General features: G+C 43.9%; 1 protein-coding gene across 1 annotated transcript; it reads right to left on the bottom strand.

The window, feature by feature from the left end:
* Window positions 1–10,838: 10,838 nt before the first annotated feature.
* On the bottom strand, window positions 10,839–11,890 carry LOC133923422 (uncharacterized). Its single transcript, XM_062368728.1, has one exon. It carries the CDS (start codon window positions 11,818–11,820, stop codon window positions 10,969–10,971), a length of 852 nt encoding a protein of 283 aa, XP_062224712.1. The 5' UTR covers window positions 11,821–11,890; the 3' UTR covers window positions 10,839–10,968.
* Window positions 11,891–18,072: the final 6,182 nt, after the last annotated feature.

The raw sequence follows: 18,072 nt of genomic DNA, 5'->3' as shown, positions 1-18,072 counted from the left end.
TCTTTCTTTAGTTTCTTCATTGGATAATTAAAGTTATTAATGTAATTTCAGAGACAATAAGTGTATCATTAAATTTAAATTTAGAAATTAGTAGTCTCGCTTCCTTTGAATGAATTCTTGATATCTCTAAATGTCTGTGACGTGAATAATGAGACTTATTCGAAACCATGGCATTGTCTTTTTGGCCATGTTTCAAGGGGGAGAATAGAGCATATCATTAAGAAAAGTGATTCTCCACTCTTTGGACTTCTCTAACTCTGACCATTGCATAGTTGAGGGGAGCAGATCAAGAAAACTTTGATGCGCCCATTTTGGCTGGTGGTAATATGGCTGTAGTCACTGAAAATATAGACCAAGGACAAGCTGAAAACAATGCTCCCCTCTTGTTTTGGTTCAAAAAAATAGTAATATTAGCTGCTTAAAACAATGCGATGAAAATGACACATAAATAAGATGGTTAAAGGCTGTGATATTAGCGTTATCTCAGTCGTTTCTTGGTACAAACCAACTGTGATGTTAGCAATATCCAAAAATGGTTCTTAGTTTGAACCGACTGTGATAATAGTTATCACATTCAGTTTGGGACCTGACTATGATAATATCCAATAATCGTAGTCACTTGATTATAGTCTATTTGTAAATGGATCGTGGCAATGGTTCTGAACTAACTGTAATGGCCCTTTTTTAGTAGTGAATTTCTATTTTGTGGGTGCCTGTGCCAAGGCCTTGAGGGTGTTCAATAGGCTGAGGTCCAACTTAAAAAGCGTTCACGCTAGCTACGTTTTAGGTAGAAACATTTATTGTGCTTAATTTCTACACTGGCTCAAAGTTTCACAAGGAAACGGTAGAAGGGCCGATTGTGATGCTGGGCTAAACTTGGCTAGCTATTGTTCGGGAGGTGAAAAAGCTAATGCAGCTATTTCCATTCCAAGAAATAGAGATGATCTGTTATATATTGACAACTAACAGGAAATATTAGGAAGAGGAAGCTAGCTTGCATGATATGCATCATTTTTTTTTCGAAACGGCGGCAAGAGATCTGCCAATTTTATTAGAGAGGAAGTAAAAAGGCTCCAGAGAAAAAACAAAAGATAAAGGACAACAAAAGGGCTCTCCCATATCCGGGAAAGTCACACATGCCAATGTGACTCCTAACTGAGAAACCGGAACTACTTAGCAACTACAAGCATGCCCGAGGCGAGCCCCACCAAGGTGTAGAAAGCTACCTAGTGTGTCGTGTTCAACACATCATCATTGCGCTGTGAAATTCTTCAGTTTGGTTCGTTGCTCTCTCAGCGATCTGGAGAGCATCCGATGTGGTATTTTGGAACATTCTTCAATTTCTTTCCTTCCAAGTGTTCCACCAAAAGGTTATGACCACGCCATTGAAATCACGTCGTAGTTGCTTGTAAACTTTGTTTGATGCTGCCTTCCACCAACTGCTCAATGTACAGAACCGAGAGAGCGACGACATGCCAGTGATTCATAGCCTTTGTGAGATATGCATCACCACATCCTTTGTGAAAATGCAGTCCTTGCATTGGTGTATCGGGGGTCTCATCTTCTTGATCACATAGGGGGCATGTTTGACTCCAAGGCAAACCTCTTTTCGCCAAATTATCCACGGTAAGTATTTTATTCTGCAGTAGGATCCATGAGAAGAGTTTGCATTTTTGTTCGGTTTTGGCTTTCCACATGGGCTGCATATGTTGTGGTTTCTTGTTAGTCCTACAAATTGTATCTTGTAAGCACTTCGTGCGGAGTAGTTGCCATCTACCGTCCATCTCCAAGTTATGATGTCCTTTATATCTGGCCGTAGCACCACTCCTCATAACTGTGCCCACAAGTTTGCAATTTGGTTGAGTTCTTTGTTCATCTCGATTTGTCCAATATGGCTAATCCATCAGTGATCTGGAAGTCCTTCCTTGACCGTAAAATTCTTTCTTCTAGATTTTGCGTAAATGAGTGGTGCGATGTTTCTTGGGGCTTGTCCCTGGAGCCAACTTGAATGCCAGAAGCTTGCCTTTTCGCCATTACCAATTGTTATCGTGGTTGACGCATGGAAAAGATCTCTGCCACCTTGGTCACACGGCACCGGTAGGCCTTTCCATGGTCTATCTTCGCCTTGCCATTTGTGCCATAGCCACCGCAGTCTGAGGGCCCTTGAGAAGTTTTGCAAGTCCTGAATGCCTAAACCTCCTAATTCCTTCGGCTTGCTGACAGTTGGCCAATGAACTAGGCAGTGGCCACTTGAAACTTGTTCAGGAGCTTCTCCTCGCCAGATGAACCCGCATCTCAACCAATCAATCTTTTTTAGTAGCCATTTTTGTGAGGGTAAGACCGTTAGGTGATATGTCAGTTGGAAGGACATAACGGATTTTACAAGAGTTTCACAGTCTGCTAGGGAGAATAGCTTTCCCTACCACCCCAGTAGTTTATCTCCCATTTTGTCAAGAAGATGCTTGACATCAACCCGTCTTAGCTTTCTTGTGTGAATCAGTAGCCCAAGATACTTGCACGGGAAAGTCTCAACTTTGCCAGGGAAGCCTTGTAAGACAGTGTCCAATAGAAGATCGTGGCTTTGGATTGGATAAATCTCTGTTTTGCTTAAGTTTTTCACTAGGCTTGAGCATTTTCCGAAGGCATCCAGGATTTGCAACAAGGCTTACAGTTCATCTCTATCTGGATTCACGAAGATCATAGCACATCGGTGTAGAGTGTTGGAAATAATAGCACTTTCAGATTTAATTTAATTCACTTCTTGACATAACATGAACAATAACAGATGCAAAAAATCAATATCTACTAAGATTCGTCTAACTCCAACGAGACTCGACTAGATAGTTGAGAAGAACTTCCACTAGCTCCGACAAATCTCAACTATGTAGTCGAGTAGTGTTTTGACTTACTCTAATGAGCCTCGACTAGATACTTGAGTAGAAATTGCAATTAGATACTCGAGTATAGGTTGCAATGTACGTACCTGATGGCGACGTGAGATGTAGAGGCCCTCGAGATGTTGAAGCAGTAGACCAATGTTCATCCTCGAGTTGACGATGACGAAGATGCAGTAGTCGAAGTAGATTTCAAGAGTATTACATCTTCACTCGAGTGGGTTGTGTCGTACTCTCCTTCAGTTAAACAATAGCTTGTTCTTCCAGGTCCTAGTTCACGAGATCTCTAATCACATAGGTTGGTTTGCCACTATGGTATAACTCACATGGGTCTCATACCCATCTCCTTCGATGCATTATCTATCACATTCCGTGAAAGTCCCTTTGTAAATTGATCTGCCAAGTTTTTAGCTGTTTTGATATAATCCAATGCTATCCTTCTGGAGTTTCTCAGTTTTCTGACAGATATTAATCTTCTCTTTACATGTCTTGAGGATTTCATGTTGCCTTAGAACTGTTCACTTTGACAATAACCGTTTGATTACCACAGTTCATAATGATACCTGGTATCGGTTTTTCAACCACTAGAAAATCCATCAAGGGCTCACGCAGCCATTCTGCCTCAACAATAGCTATATCTAAAGCTGTGAGTTCTGCTTCCATGGTTGACCTCGTCAATATGGTCTGTTTGTGGGACCTTCATGAAATAGCAGCACAGCCAAGAGTGAATACATATCCACTTGTGGCTTTGATCTCATCAATATCGGATATCTAATTTGAATCGATATAACCCTCTAGTACTGATGGGTACCAATTATAGTGATGTCCATAATTCATAGTACCTAGCAAGTAGCGCATGACTTGCTCAAGCGCATACCAATGATCATCACCCGAGTTAGAAGCAAACTGGCTCAATTTGTTCACAACAAATGAGATGTCATGCTTTGCAGCACTAGCTAGGTACATGAGTGATCCAATTATCTGGGAGTATCTCAATTGATCCTAGCAATTCTTTATTCTCTCGAAGTATTAATCTAGGACCATAAGGTGTTGGAGTGATCTTGCTGTCCATGTAGACAAAGCGGCTCAAGATCTTTTCCACATAATGGGATTGCAAAAGTATAATCCCATTCTCACCTTTGATCAACTTGATGTTTAAGATCATATCAGCCTCTCCCAGATATTTCATATCAAAACTTCTAGACAGATATGATTTAACCTAATTAATCACATCAAGATTTATCCCAAAAATCAAGATGTCATCAACATATAGGCACAAAATAATTCCCTCACCCCCACCATGGCAATAATACACACATCTATCAGCTTCATTAACTACAAAGCTCATAGATGTTAAAGTTCTATCGAGCTTCTCATGCCATTGCTTTGGAGCTTGTTTGAGGCCACACAAAGGTTTCAGCAACTTACATACCTTGTCCTCCTGACCTTCTACTACAAACCCATCAGGCTAATCCATATAGATTTCCTCATCCAACTCTCCATTAAGGAAAACTGTCTTAAGGTCCATCTGATGAATGAGAATACATGTGAGGCAGCTAAGGAGAGTAGTACTCTTATTGTGGTCAGTCTAGCAATAGGTGAATAAGTATCAAAGAAATCTTCGCCTTCTTTTTGGGTATAACCCTTGACCACAAGCTGAGCCTTACACTTTTCAATAGTACCATTAGGCCTAATCTTCTTTTTGAATACTCACTTGCAACTCACAGATTTACAACCATAAGGTCGATCTGTGACTTCCCAAGTCCCGTTGGTGAGAATGGAATCCATCTCACTACGAACAGCCTCCTTCCTGTAGTCTGCGTCTAAAGATGCATATGCTTCTGAAAAAGACTTGGGAGTGTCATCCACAAGGTACACAGTGAAATTATCATCAAACGATTTTATTGTCCTTTGTCTCTTACTCCTTCTTAGAGCTTCACTGTCATCCTCCTTCGGAACTAGCTCATGTTGTTGTTCAGAATACTCAAGTGGTATGGTAGGTTGAAGAATTATCTCAGAAGCTTGACTGGAAGTGTTATGTATATCCTTCATGAAAAATATAATCTCAAAGAAAGTAGCATCTCTAGACTCCATAATTATATCGACAAGTATGTCAGGTACCTCAGATTTAACCACTAAAAACCTATAGGCAATGATGCGATGAGCATATCCTAAAAAAAACACAATCCACTGTCTTAGGTCCCAGCTTGCGCTTTTTAGTTATTGGTACATTGAATTTCGCCAAGCATCCCCAAGTGTGCAAATAAGAAAGTGATGGTTTTCTCCCTTCCCACTCTTCATATGGGGTTTTCTCCTTATTCTTAGTAAGAACTCTATTTAGAACATGACATGAAGTCAACAAGGCCTCCTCCCACCATGCCTTAGATAAACCTGTAGTGTCTAATATGGCATTAACTAGGTCAGTCAGGGTGTGATTCTTCCTCTCGGCTACCCCGTTTGATTGGGGCAAATAGGGAGGCATCCTCTTATGAATAATTCCATTTTCCTTGCAAAATAAGTCAAAATCACTAGAGAAATACTCTCCACCACGATCTGACTTAAGTCTTTTGATTTTTCTTTACAATTGATTTTCAACTTCTGCCTTATAGATTTTAATGTAGTCTAGAGCCACATCTTTCGATTTAAATAGATACACATAACAAAATCTAGAAGCATCATCAATTAGAGTCATCAAATATCTTTTTCCACCCTTCATCAACACACCATTCATTTCGCATATATCTAAATGTATGAGTTCTAATGGTGACAAATTTCTCTCCTCAACTGCCTTGTGAGGCTTACGGGGTTGCTTATATTCCACACAACTTTGGCACTTAGAACCTTTGATAATGAAAAAATTCAGAATTAAATTCAAACTGAAAAGCTGAGTCATACAACCAAAGTTTATGTGACATAATTGTGAGTGCCAAACACTAGCCTCATCTCCATTAATATTGCCACAAATATGGTTCACAGATTTATTGCAGAAATCAGAAAGAAAAAACAAAATAAGCCTCCGCAGTCATAGTTTTTACCACTAAAAAGTCCATATTTTGACACAAGTACTTTATTGGACTCAAGTACCACCTTAAACCCATCTCTACAGAGAAGGAAACTGCTAACTAGATTCTTGTATATTGAATGGACATGCTACATGTTCCTTAGCTGCATGACTGGTTGGACCCCGAGTGGGTGATCGGAGTGGTCAAAGTGACTGGTTGGAACCCAATGGGTGGTTGGAGTGACTGGTTCGGAGTGAGTGATCAAGACTCGAGAGGTGATCAGAGTGACTAGTCGGAACCTCGAGTGGTGATTGGAGTGAGTGGTCAAGACTCGAGGGGTAGTCGGAGTGACTGGTCAGGACCCCGAGTGAGTGGTCGGAGTGACTGGTTGGGACCCGAGGGAACACAAACTCGACTATAGTAGACTAGGCAAGCTGAGTAACTCGACGACTAAATTAGCAAAGACTCGATGCTAGAAACTAGAACACGATGACTCAACCAGCAACAAGACATTGACTCGACTAGCAACAACACTGACGATGGACTCAAACTCAACAACGCGAAAACTGAAAAAAAAAATTGCGAAAGGCACAAAGTGGTTTGGACAGTGGAAAACTAAGATCTAAATCCTTTTTTTTGTGGGCTAATTTTCTGGACTCTGGGTAAAGGAGCTCGACGAAACAGAAGGGATAACTGAGATTACCTAATGGGCAACCGAGGCTCTAATACCACTTGATGCGTGTTTTCCTGATCTTCTGAAAGGTAATATGATAAGTTGATTGGTGGAGCTTCGATGTTGATGATCCAAAGGCTCCGATCAGAATAGATCAAGAACCCTCGCAACCACTACACCACTACTCTGTGGTTATCAATCGTGACAAGACGCGGTTGACCTTGCCAAGAAGGCTTTTCCTGCAAGCAAATCAAGAACACAAACAAGAATAGGTCGATGCAATCTGAATATTGCTAATTGCCAATGAAGCAATCGAGTTTGGGGTATAACAAACCGATAAACGATGAAATTGTATTAAATAGAATAATCTAAGCTAAACCCAAGTCTAAACTATAATGGCTACTGTGTAAATATGGAGGGCGTGAGGAGGTCGACCTAGGGTTGTGCAACCGTGGAGAGAGGCATGCACAACCTAGACTCCAACTCCAACACGATTACACATCCCGACAGGGTTCAAAACGGTTACGTAGCACATTATTCCTTTGACTTTGACTAAACTATAAGGAATATCTCGTCAAGCTCATATCCAATGGAAAGGACTCGTCGTAAGCTTTCCAGAATGTCGAAGATTGCCTAAAACGGACTTCGTATGATAGAGTTATGCCCGTTTTAGTGATGTGCTATCCTAGAACTCGACTTCGACCACGACCACGACCACGACTAGAGCTTAGCCTTAAGTCCGAGTAGACTTGGTCTTCGAGGAGTGACATCCGAGTAAGGTTGTGGTGCTTTTGCCACATTCCTATGCAATAAAACATCACAGTAATTTAGTGGTAATCCATTCAAGGAAACACGATTAGTAAGGAACGAGTTCACCTGGTGATCTAATTGTTGTGCACGTGCTCTTGTAATTGGACCTTGTATGATTTGAGGATTATTGGTGGTATTGATCGTATCCGAAGGAGCCATGGGCTCATCAGCGTGTCCTCCGTCTTGCGATCTTGACCGCCAGCAAGTCTCTCCTGCTCCCGATCCCTCGAGCCACCTTGTCACTTGCACTGGCATCCCCTTCGCTTGACTTTGTCAACACACCGTCTTCATCAATCTTCATCCCATGCCTTGCTTGATCTTCAAGTGTGCAGCTAGGATCACCCTTGACTTCGCCTGGCCTCCGATCACCTACCATCTATCGCCAAGTTGCATCTAACACCTGCACATCAATAGACAAGAAAACTTGCATCTCTAGAGCCAAGTAATATCATCACATGTTAGTCCAAATCAAATCCCAAATGAAAAGATCAGACGTGACCCAAAATGTGAGCACTGGATGTTCAAGTGTGCTCAACCCTCTGAACACCAGAGCATCCGGTGAGCATAACTCCATTTTGCACCGAGAAAAATCCCTCTCTGGAAAATATGCTCTGGTGATCACTCATGTTCACCACTAGACTATCTGGTGGGTTCATCTCCACTGGAAACTCTGTTTACAACCCCTCTAGAAACATTAGTCCGGTGCTCACTCCTCAAGACACCGGATCATCCGGTGAGTTCAAGTCCACCAGACTTCGCATTTGTACTCTTCTCTGGAAAAATCAGTCTGGTGCTGGCCTACAGTGATCATATTCCATTCACCAGAGTATCCGGTGAGTTCATCTGCTCCTGGCACACATTTGAGGCTCTCTGGAAATATTAGTCTTGTGTGCACCCTTGACAACATCGGACTATCCGGTGCATTGTTCAAATATTGACACCGTGTTCTTCTCTGCTGACATTGGTCCGATGCACACTCTGTAATACACCAAACTATCCAGTGAGTTCAAAACTCCTTCACACCAGATTGTCCAGTGAGTGTAAGTTTCCTGTTCTGAGCATATTCCAATACATTGCAACTTTGGTTCGACGAGATCAATCATTGCAGAACATACCTATGCATTTGTAATCAAATAAACACTCAACCAAAGCCACACATTGTCAATCACTCATCACAAAGCATAAACTAAGGCACATCTCAACTTGGTTTCTCAAAGTCAGTTCAAAATATCAACCGAGCTCCACAATCAGGAGTCAGACCGCCACTAGAGACGGTCTGTTCGTCAGCCACGATCTGGCCGCCATGAGTCTAGTTTGACCGCCAGACCTACTCAATACCAAATCCTTCTCTGCTCGTTTCCTATGGTCTGACCACCGCCTCCCATGTCTGACCACCAGCCACCCATATCACAGTAACCATAGGTTGTCTTATCCGAGGTTTATACCTCTTCTAACCCAAATCGTTTAAGCGTTCTTTTTGCAAATGTTTTTGTAATCGGGCATCATATAAATTAACTTGTAGCATTTCATTATTCTTATTGTGATGCATTTCCTTTTAGTGATCGACGAGCAGGAGAGCAACTGGTTTTTGTGAGAAGGGTTTGTGTTTATCTTAGAGTTGCAGTGGAGCACAAAGGCAAGCATCTAAGCATATTCTACCTCATTTTTTGGATCATGTAATGTCTAAGTTGATAAATTATCACTTTATGTATGTTTGCATGTTAGCGAGTCAATGTCGGGTTTTGTGGATAGCCTATGTTGATGCATTACTCCTATCTTAAATTGTTGATGAACCGCATCCTTGTAACCTGAGCTAACATTATTGATGTCTAGTTTAAAAGTTATCTGAGATGCTTAGCAATGCATATGTCCTCTGTAGAAGTCGAGCGGTGGTCGCCCATCGTTCGTGAGCTATATGGCTTAACAATTGTTCACAATGAAAATAATGTTGGGATGTATGAATTGTGAGGATGAGGCGAGATGTGGATGGTGCTAGGGGTTGGTCGGGAGAGGAACCCAGATGCCATAGACCGCTTGCATTGATTAAGCATCGACTGTTGTTGCAGTTTGCTCTAGCACTTTTTGTACTTCCACATATTTGGATAATGGACGAACGAGACAACTATCATACGCCGTGCTGACGCTTACCATGCGGCTCTATGACGCATAAGAGAAAAAGAAAAGAAGAAGTAAGGTGGCGGGGAGTCGGAGGTGTCCGAAACACGCTCACAGTAACCCCGGTTCCATAGGGGCATGTGCAAGGGGGTAGTTCCGGGTTTTAGAGAGGTTGTCTCGGGGGCCAAGAGGATGGACCCGAGTCATATGGGTAAAGATGTACCCCTTGCAGGGTGTAAGAACAATTCGAATGCCGCGCTTGTTGGTCATGAGCATACTTCTGTCCATTTGTAGCAGTCATAGAGTTCCAATGTTGGGGTAATGGTATGTTGGGAAATTGATGGTTGTGGTTGAGGATGAATCGTTATGGTTCTAGTTACAGATATGATTGAGTTGGATGATCTCAAGATAGGAAGGTACAGATGGTTAAGTGTAGTTGCTCACACTTGAGTTGAATATTGCTTTTGCTTTTAAATTCACTTAACCCTGTGGCCGATTCCTTGCTAATTACCCAGATTCATTATCCTTGGAGTCAGGTTATTATATGTACCTATTATGGATTAAATATTACGAGTACCTTCGTACTCATGCTGCTTGTTTGCTTTTCAGGTGGAGATAGGTGCCGACTACTCGAATCCCACCAAGAGAGCTGTGGGGATGAATAAGATGGAAGAATCCCGAGTGACTTGATAAGAAGAAAACATTAAATTATCAGCACACACATGTGCATTAGCCCCAACATCAATCCACCAACTGGTAGACTGATTCATTGAAAGAACAATAAGTAAATTACCATACCCACTAGTTCCATCTTTGGTGCTAGAGGTAGATCAGGAGAGCAACCCGGATGTGTCCGTATACGGCTCTAGCGGTAAGGATGTAGTTTGCCTTGACTAGCTCGTTCAGGACCTTGTTATTCGGGCCGGTGTTGTAGCGGTGCACTGCATAGTGCACGAAGAAATTCACTTGGCGCTCTGCTCCAACATGATCAACTTCATCGCTGACTCCAGGTCGCTTACTCGTTCAAGCAAACCCGCGGTGGCACGGAATGCCTATTCGTTTTTGAGTAATTAGGACACTAACCGAACGTAGCTACTTTCACGTACGGACCATGATGGATAATGAGATCAAAGAAAAAAATCAAAGAAAAAATGAACGGGACTGGAGACCGAGTCAACAAAGTTCTCCTTCCATTTTCAGCGACAGTCTTATCGATGTGCCTCAAGAAATTTCCATGTTCAACCAAGCTTAGCGATAACTATACTGTTAACTCTGCATTGGATCCATTTAACTTAGGGAAGAAATCCAGCATTCGTTTCTTTGGAGAATGCGACCAGCGTGCGTACATATTTTATGATAGCTTTGTTTTCTTCAGTAGACATTCAGACTAATGAAGACGAACCATATCGACACACATGGAATATTTTCTGGGACTTGCTTGCAACTAGCATGAAAGGAAAAAAAGAAATGAGCACTAGGGCAACGTATGGAAGTGCCCGGCTCTGTAACAAGTTCCGTCCTTTGGGTGTTTGAGGTCATGGTTGCACGAGATACAGTAGTCGATACTGACATTCCACGGCGAGCGTTCGGCGATTGGGTCGTCGCCGACGCCACCGACCCGCTCGTCCTCCGAGTCCAGGGAGCGGAGGCAGGTTGGGATGCACGTGTCTCTCCCTACCTGATGATGCACCTCGGCGAAGAAGAACCGCTCTGGCAAGCTCTCGACGCCACCATGCTCGGTGCGCGGCCTGGCAACGAAGTTGACGTGGCCGTACATCGAGCCTCTCTCGGTGAGTATGCAGTTGTTGAGGCCGGCCTCGACGAGCTCATACTTGACCTTGTTGTCCGGGTCGGCGTTGTAGTGGTACAGCGCGTCTTCCGCGAAGGATGTTCCCTGGCGCTGTGCTCCGACAGGGTCAAGCGAGTCTTCGTAGTAGGACAGTGGTAGCCCGGAGTTCGGTGACCATGGCTCGTCCGACGGATTAGCTTCCTGCTCCTCTTTAATACTCTTCCAGCGAGCCTTGAAAAGGGCCTGAGCGACGCCGTCATAGACCTTTGCCTCGGCCTCAGTGGCGAGACAAGACATCGACCACGGAGACTGCAGCGAGGCCGGCGGTGGCACTGCTACCGACGGAGGCGGCAACAGCATGTGCTCGTCCGGCTCCAGCAACGAATAAACAGGAGAGCCGATGTCATCGTAGGGCCTCGGAGTCTGTGGCCGCCGGCCTGGCTTGTCGCCGCCTGCGTTGAAGGCTTTGTCCTCCTCGTCGTCCGACATGTGGTAGCGCACCGGCTCAAGGTTTGCTGCTCCTCCACCAGCCGCCATCGCTGCTCGAACGAGAACTAATCAACTAATGGATGTACGTATGCAGCAGATGGGAGATCGAGACCCCCAATTGCATATATAGGCCCCGCCCGCCGGTCGGGGGGATGACGAATTGACGAGTCGGAGTCGAATCATTTCGCACTTCCCAATTTCGAAGAGGTTTGTCTGGGATTCTAATCCCAACTGGTCGACTAGCAGTCTTTTCTTTTCTTCTTCTCTTATTCTGTTGATTGCAGACTATCGATCGAGGCGCAAACCAAGGCTGCCAGCGTCTTGACTAGTCACTCGGGGCTAACTTCCCCCATTGACTCGACCTCGACTCTGAACAGGAATGCTGCCTCGAGCGCGCCTGAAGAAGACCCGCAACTCAAGGGAAAAGAAACTTCAATATCAATCCCAACCAATGAGCCGCGGGTGGCGATAAAGGCTCTTCTTCAGGTTACTCGCACTCAGGTAGCTGCCGCCGAAACCAACCACAACAAAAAAACTCGAAGCCAAGAGGGAGAAAATTGAACGTATGTCCATCCCTGATCACAAGTATGTGATTTGATTATTGGGTGAATAACAAAAATTACTTTCTGACTTAACTTTTTTAGGCCTTGAGTCCTCCTGTAACAACAAGAAAAAACTTCTTGCTGACGCAATGAAGAAGATTGATGACGACATCAAGTATCGGGAGAGACTCAGGAATCAAGTGAACATCGCATGAGTTGAAAAGAAGGCCATGATAATTGAAAGGGATGCTGCCATTGCCCAGCGGGATGTTGCTGTCCTAGCTCTTCAAGAGCTAAAGGAGCAAACACTTGACCTTATGTCCCAAGCAGCCTCTGCAAGCGTCGCCACACTGCTAGATATCCTCAAGAGTTATAACCCCGCGCTCAATACCTCATTGGTGATAGTCGGGTTTAATTGTACTAGCGAGGAGGCTGCAAAACTTGTCGATAGTGTCTAGTCGGTAATTCCAAACTTTGTCGAGTCGTTGAGGCTTAGTTTTCCCAGTGATGATAGTGAAGGGAGTCCCTCGGACTGATGACCCATTCTGCTCTGGCACTTGTGAAACATATTTTATGATCTGAGAATGCATGTAACAATACTACACTTTGCCAGTCTATTATGCTTTTGTCTACTATTTCCTTGTCGATGAAATAGGATTAACGTAAGTAGTTGCAATAACTGATAGATACATGTTGTCATCATTCTCAAGACCATATGATTACGCATCTGTCTATACCTGAAATCTTAACTAGATAAGCCATTAATGTGCGGCCCTCGAATACTCGAGAAGACCGTAATAATGAGGAAATAATTAGTACAAAACTAGAAAAAGAAAGAACAAATTGAATTTTCTGCGAACTTTTATCAACTTGCACATTCAATCACGACACAAATACGAACCCGGTAGAGAGCACATGTGAGGCAGACTAGGACTTCAGAACCCTTTTGGCCGTTAGGCACGAGATGTCTGACAATCTCTATGCCATTATGCCTCATGAGGTATAGTTGCCCGTCATCGACCCAACACATGCCTTCGTTGGTTCTATTCAATGTGATCGACGCAGAGCCAGATAAATTTTTGCAAAAACATATAAAAGAAAATACGGTATTGCGATGTAGCCCCCGACTCTATGGTCGAGGAAGAATTTACTCGATCGAAGAGTAGAAAAGGACATACTTGTACTATTGATGATGATGTAGTGTTATAGCTCTCGACTATGTACTTGATGACGAATTCGAATGAAGAGTAAAGCTCTAGCATCAGAAGTATGCGATGTAGCCCCTTACTCTCTATTTGATGTGATAATCAAGACAAAGAGTAGAGCATATGCATCAATATATACTTGGTGTGGCCCCTATCTTTTCGCTCAATGACTGAATTCGAGTGTAAAATGGAACATAAACACTAACATCGTATGATGTAGCTCCCAGTTCCTCAACTGATACTATAACCACACGAAGAGCGAAGTAGAAACATTGAAAAACATGATGTAGCCCCCGACTCTATGTTCAATGTGATAATCGAGTGGAGAGTAGTGTAATCATCAAAAAATGCATGATGTAGCTCCCAACTCAATGTTCGATGTGATAATCGGAACAAATAGTAGAGCATGATCATCAATGCACCGTTCTCGACTGAATACTCGAGAGTGCAAGCCCCGAGCGTTATGATTTTAACTGAAATTTGGTTACCAAGTGAACTCGAACCGCCAGGCAGGTGGGCATTAAAAACCACTCCCATTTTGCTCATTTTCACCACAACCTTGATTTTACGAATCGTAATGACTGTCCATCCTCTTTGCAGAGATGAGACAAGCCACAACGCCATCATGATGTCTCGACTTTCGCCAAACAAGCTACGTGCCAATGGCGACACCATTGTTTCGGGTCTTGACGGCTACGTTTACATAGTACAACCCATTCCCTCCGCTATAAATAGAAGGGACTCAAAGCCGTTTGTCCTTCACACCGTCTTCTTTGTTTCCTTTGCCCACTGCCTCCTAGGACTCGTAGAGCTTGAAGCCATGGCCTCCACTCGATGTTCCACGAGTGCTCGACTATCTCGCCATTTGGAGTAGATAGCCGTACTGATCTAGGTCAGGTGACTTTGACTACTATGTAGGGTCCTTCCCACTTAGGAGATAACTTTTGGTGCTGGGCCTATTTCTGTACCTTCCGTAGGACGAGGTCCCCAGCATCGAGTTCCCTAAGCTGAATTCTTTGGCTTTGATATCTACGCAATGCCTACTGATACTTAGCCGCTCGATCACGGTACTCCTCGAGCAAATTTATATCATCCGCTCGTAATTACTCTTGCCCTTCTTCCGAGTAATTTTCCACTGGAGGTGATCCGAACTGCAACTCAATCGGGAGCACCACTTCTGCTCCATAAACCAAGAAGAATGGAGTTTCACCAGTGGCCCTATTGGTCGAAGTATGAACGGCCCATAGTACCAAAGGAAGTTCTTTTATTAGGTGTTTCGAGTGGGCGTTTAGTCTATCGAAGACCCAAGTTTTGATGCCTTGTAAGACTATACCATTAGCACACTCAACTTGACCGTTACTCTGCGAGTGAGCTACTAGATGAAACAGGTTTTGATACCAAATTCTTCGTAGAATGCAGTAAAGGTCCCACTTCTGAACTGGCTACCGTTATCCGTAATTATCTGATGCGGAATGCTGAATCGAGTAATTATGCTCCTCATGAACTTCTTGGCCGGTTCTGCGGTTATTTTCCTACGGGTTCGGCCTCAATCCACTTGGTGAACATGTCGATAGCCACGAATAGGAACTTGTAACCACCTTGGGCCCTTGGGAACGGTCCCAGGATATCTAAGCCCCAGACGGAGAAAGGCCAAGAAAGAGGAATTGTTTGCAGAGCTTGGGCTGGACGAGTGGTCTACCTTCTAAAAATTTGGCAGCTCTCGCACTTTTTGACCAGCTCGTAAGCATCCTAGAGGGCAGTCGGCCAATAGAATCCCTAGCAAAAAATTTTTCCAGCCAAGGTGCATGAAGATGCATGATTACCACTCATGCCTCCGTGGATATCGAGCAATATTTTATTGGCCTCTTCCTGAGTGATGCCTTTCATCAAGATTCCGTTACTCCCCTTTCGGTAGAGCTTGCCATTTACCAAAATGTAGAGCTTAGATTTATGAGCAATTTTCTCTGCAGACGCATCATCATCAGGGATGTCTCGACCCTCGACATAGGCTTGGTACGGAGTCATCCAAGTCTGGTTGCGTTCGAGTAGTGCAGCATCAGTGTCTGCGGGTTCTGCCTCGCTGACATGGCCAGACTGCTGGTCGGGTTGGGCAGCATCCATTCGCCAAACTGCCGTGATAGATGGTTTAAGGAGTTTCTCAACAAAAACCCCTATGGGTATCATGCACGAGAAGAAGCGGGTCTAGCAAGTTCATCTGCACCATAGTAATCACTCCTTCTAATGTGCGTTTCTAGCCCTTCGAACTTCTGCTCGAGCTTTCGTACCTCGAGTAAGTAAGCCACCATTTTGTCGTCCGAGAACTGATACTCCTTTTGAACTTGGTTCATGACTAGCTGTGAGTCCCCTTTCACAAGAAGTCATCTAATTCCAAGCGATGCAGCTATGTGGAGCCCGTTTACCAGTCCTTCATATTCTGCAACATTGTTAGAAGCTTTAAAATATAATTGAACCACGTACCTGAGCCCTGGAGCATGAGCGATCCATCAAAGAAGAGCATCCAGTGATCTTCTACCATGTTTGGCCTTGTTTCCTCAGCGCTTGTCCATTCGGTGATAAAATCCGCTAACGCTCGAGATTTCACGCATGTGCGTGGTGCGTAGCTTAAGTCGAACTCATTTAGTTCTACTGCCCATTGCGTGATTCGTCCAGTAGCCTCCCGATTGCGTATTACACCCTTCAACGGGTACGTCGTCATGACAATGATCCTGTGCGCTTGAAAGTAGTGCCGTAATTTCCGGGAAGACATCAAGACTGCATATATCAGCTTCTATACTTGTGGGTACCGTAGCTTAGCATTGTGTAGAACTTCATTCACGTAGTAAACTGGTTTTTGGACCTTGGTCCTTTTCTCAGAACATTCCTGTTCGACCGCCAGTACCGTGCTTACAACATCTAAGGTAGCTGCAATATACAAAAGAGCTCCTCTTTTTCATTAGGTGATGTAAGAATTAATGTAGACGATAAGTACCTTTTTAAGTCCTAGAAGGCACGCTCTGCTTCTTCTGTCCACTCGAACCAGTCCTATTTCTTCAATAGCGTGAAGAAAGGCATTCCTTGCTCGCCCATCCTGGAAATGAATCGACTAAGAGCAGCAATGCAACCTGTTAGTTTCTGAACCTCCTTCAATTTTTGAGGTGACCGCATCTGGTCGAGAGCATCAATTTTGCGTGGGTTGGCCTCAATGCTGTGACTTGACACCAGGAAGCCGAGAAGCTTGCCAGACGGCACACTGAACGTGCATTTTTGGGGTTGAGCATCATGCGATACTTCCTGAGATTGTTGAACGTTTCCTTGAGATCGTCAACCAATGCATTTCCGTTTTTTTTATTTGACTACAACATCATCGACGTATGCTTCTACATTGTGCCCGATTTGGGTTTGTAGACAATTTGAATACATCTTTGATACATAGCACCAGCGTTTTTTTATCTGAAAGGCATCTTTACATAACAAAATACACCAAAGGGAGTAGTAAAAGCTATTTTCTCCTCATCCTCTAATCCCATGCTAATTTGGTGATACCCTGAATGGGCATCTAGAAAACATAGTAGCGCGCAGCCTGCCGTAGAGTCCACAATCTGGATGATCCACGGGAGAGGAAAAGGATCCTTGGGAAAAGCCTTGTTGAGGTCGATGAAGTTGACGCACATTCTCCATCTGCCATTGGCTTTCTTTATGAGGATGGGATTTGTGAGCCATGTAGGATGACACACTTCTCTAATGAAGCCTACCTTTAGGAGCTTATCGACCTCCTCCTGGATGGCTTGCTTCCTATCTTTCGTAAATCTCTGCTACTTCTACACCACAGGTTTTGGCGTTGGTTTAACAGCTAGACGATGCTCGATCACCTCCCTAGGGACCCCAGGCATATCGGACGGTTGCCATGCAAACATGTCTTGGTTTTCTTGGATGAAAGTGATGATCTCGAGTTCCTATTTGGGGTCATGGTTAGCCTTAACCTAAATTGTCTTGGATGGTTCAGACGGGTTGGGGGGCACTGCCTTGACGCAACCATCAATCTTTTTGTTGCTGGTATCGTTGTTAGTATTGCCCTTAGCAGCGTCATCAGATTTAGAAGTGCCAGCAAGATTTACGAGCCTGAAATCTTTGGCCTCAGCGATAGCTTGGTGCTTTTGACGCTTAGAATTTGCGTCCTTAGTAGTGGTGACTGCTTGACTAAAGTGTTTGACCATATCCAAGCTTTGCTTATTGCATTTGATCGCTGTGCACTGATCTCCTTTGACCATAATGACCCCCTTGGGTCCTAGGATCTTGAGTGTTTGATAGGCATAATGAACCAACGCCATGAACTTGCCCAGCATATGGCAACCTAGGATCACATTGTACGTCGTCTCGAAATCTGCGACATCAAAGGTCAGCTTTTCTGTACGAAAGTTGTCAAGCATGTCAAATGTGATCGGCACCTCGATCTAGCCGAGAGGCATGGTCGATGAGTTAGGAGTTATGCCATGGAAAGGCTCGACTCCTATCCTTAGCTCTAATCTCTGAATTCCCATCTTGTCCAAGGTTTT

This window comes from Phragmites australis, chromosome 7 (assembly GCF_958298935.1).
Source record: "Phragmites australis chromosome 7, lpPhrAust1.1, whole genome shotgun sequence".
Taxonomy (NCBI): Eukaryota; Viridiplantae; Streptophyta; class Magnoliopsida; order Poales; family Poaceae; genus Phragmites; species Phragmites australis.
Note: the sequence above shows the minus strand (reverse complement) of the source record. Positions and strands in the feature narration are given on the sequence as shown.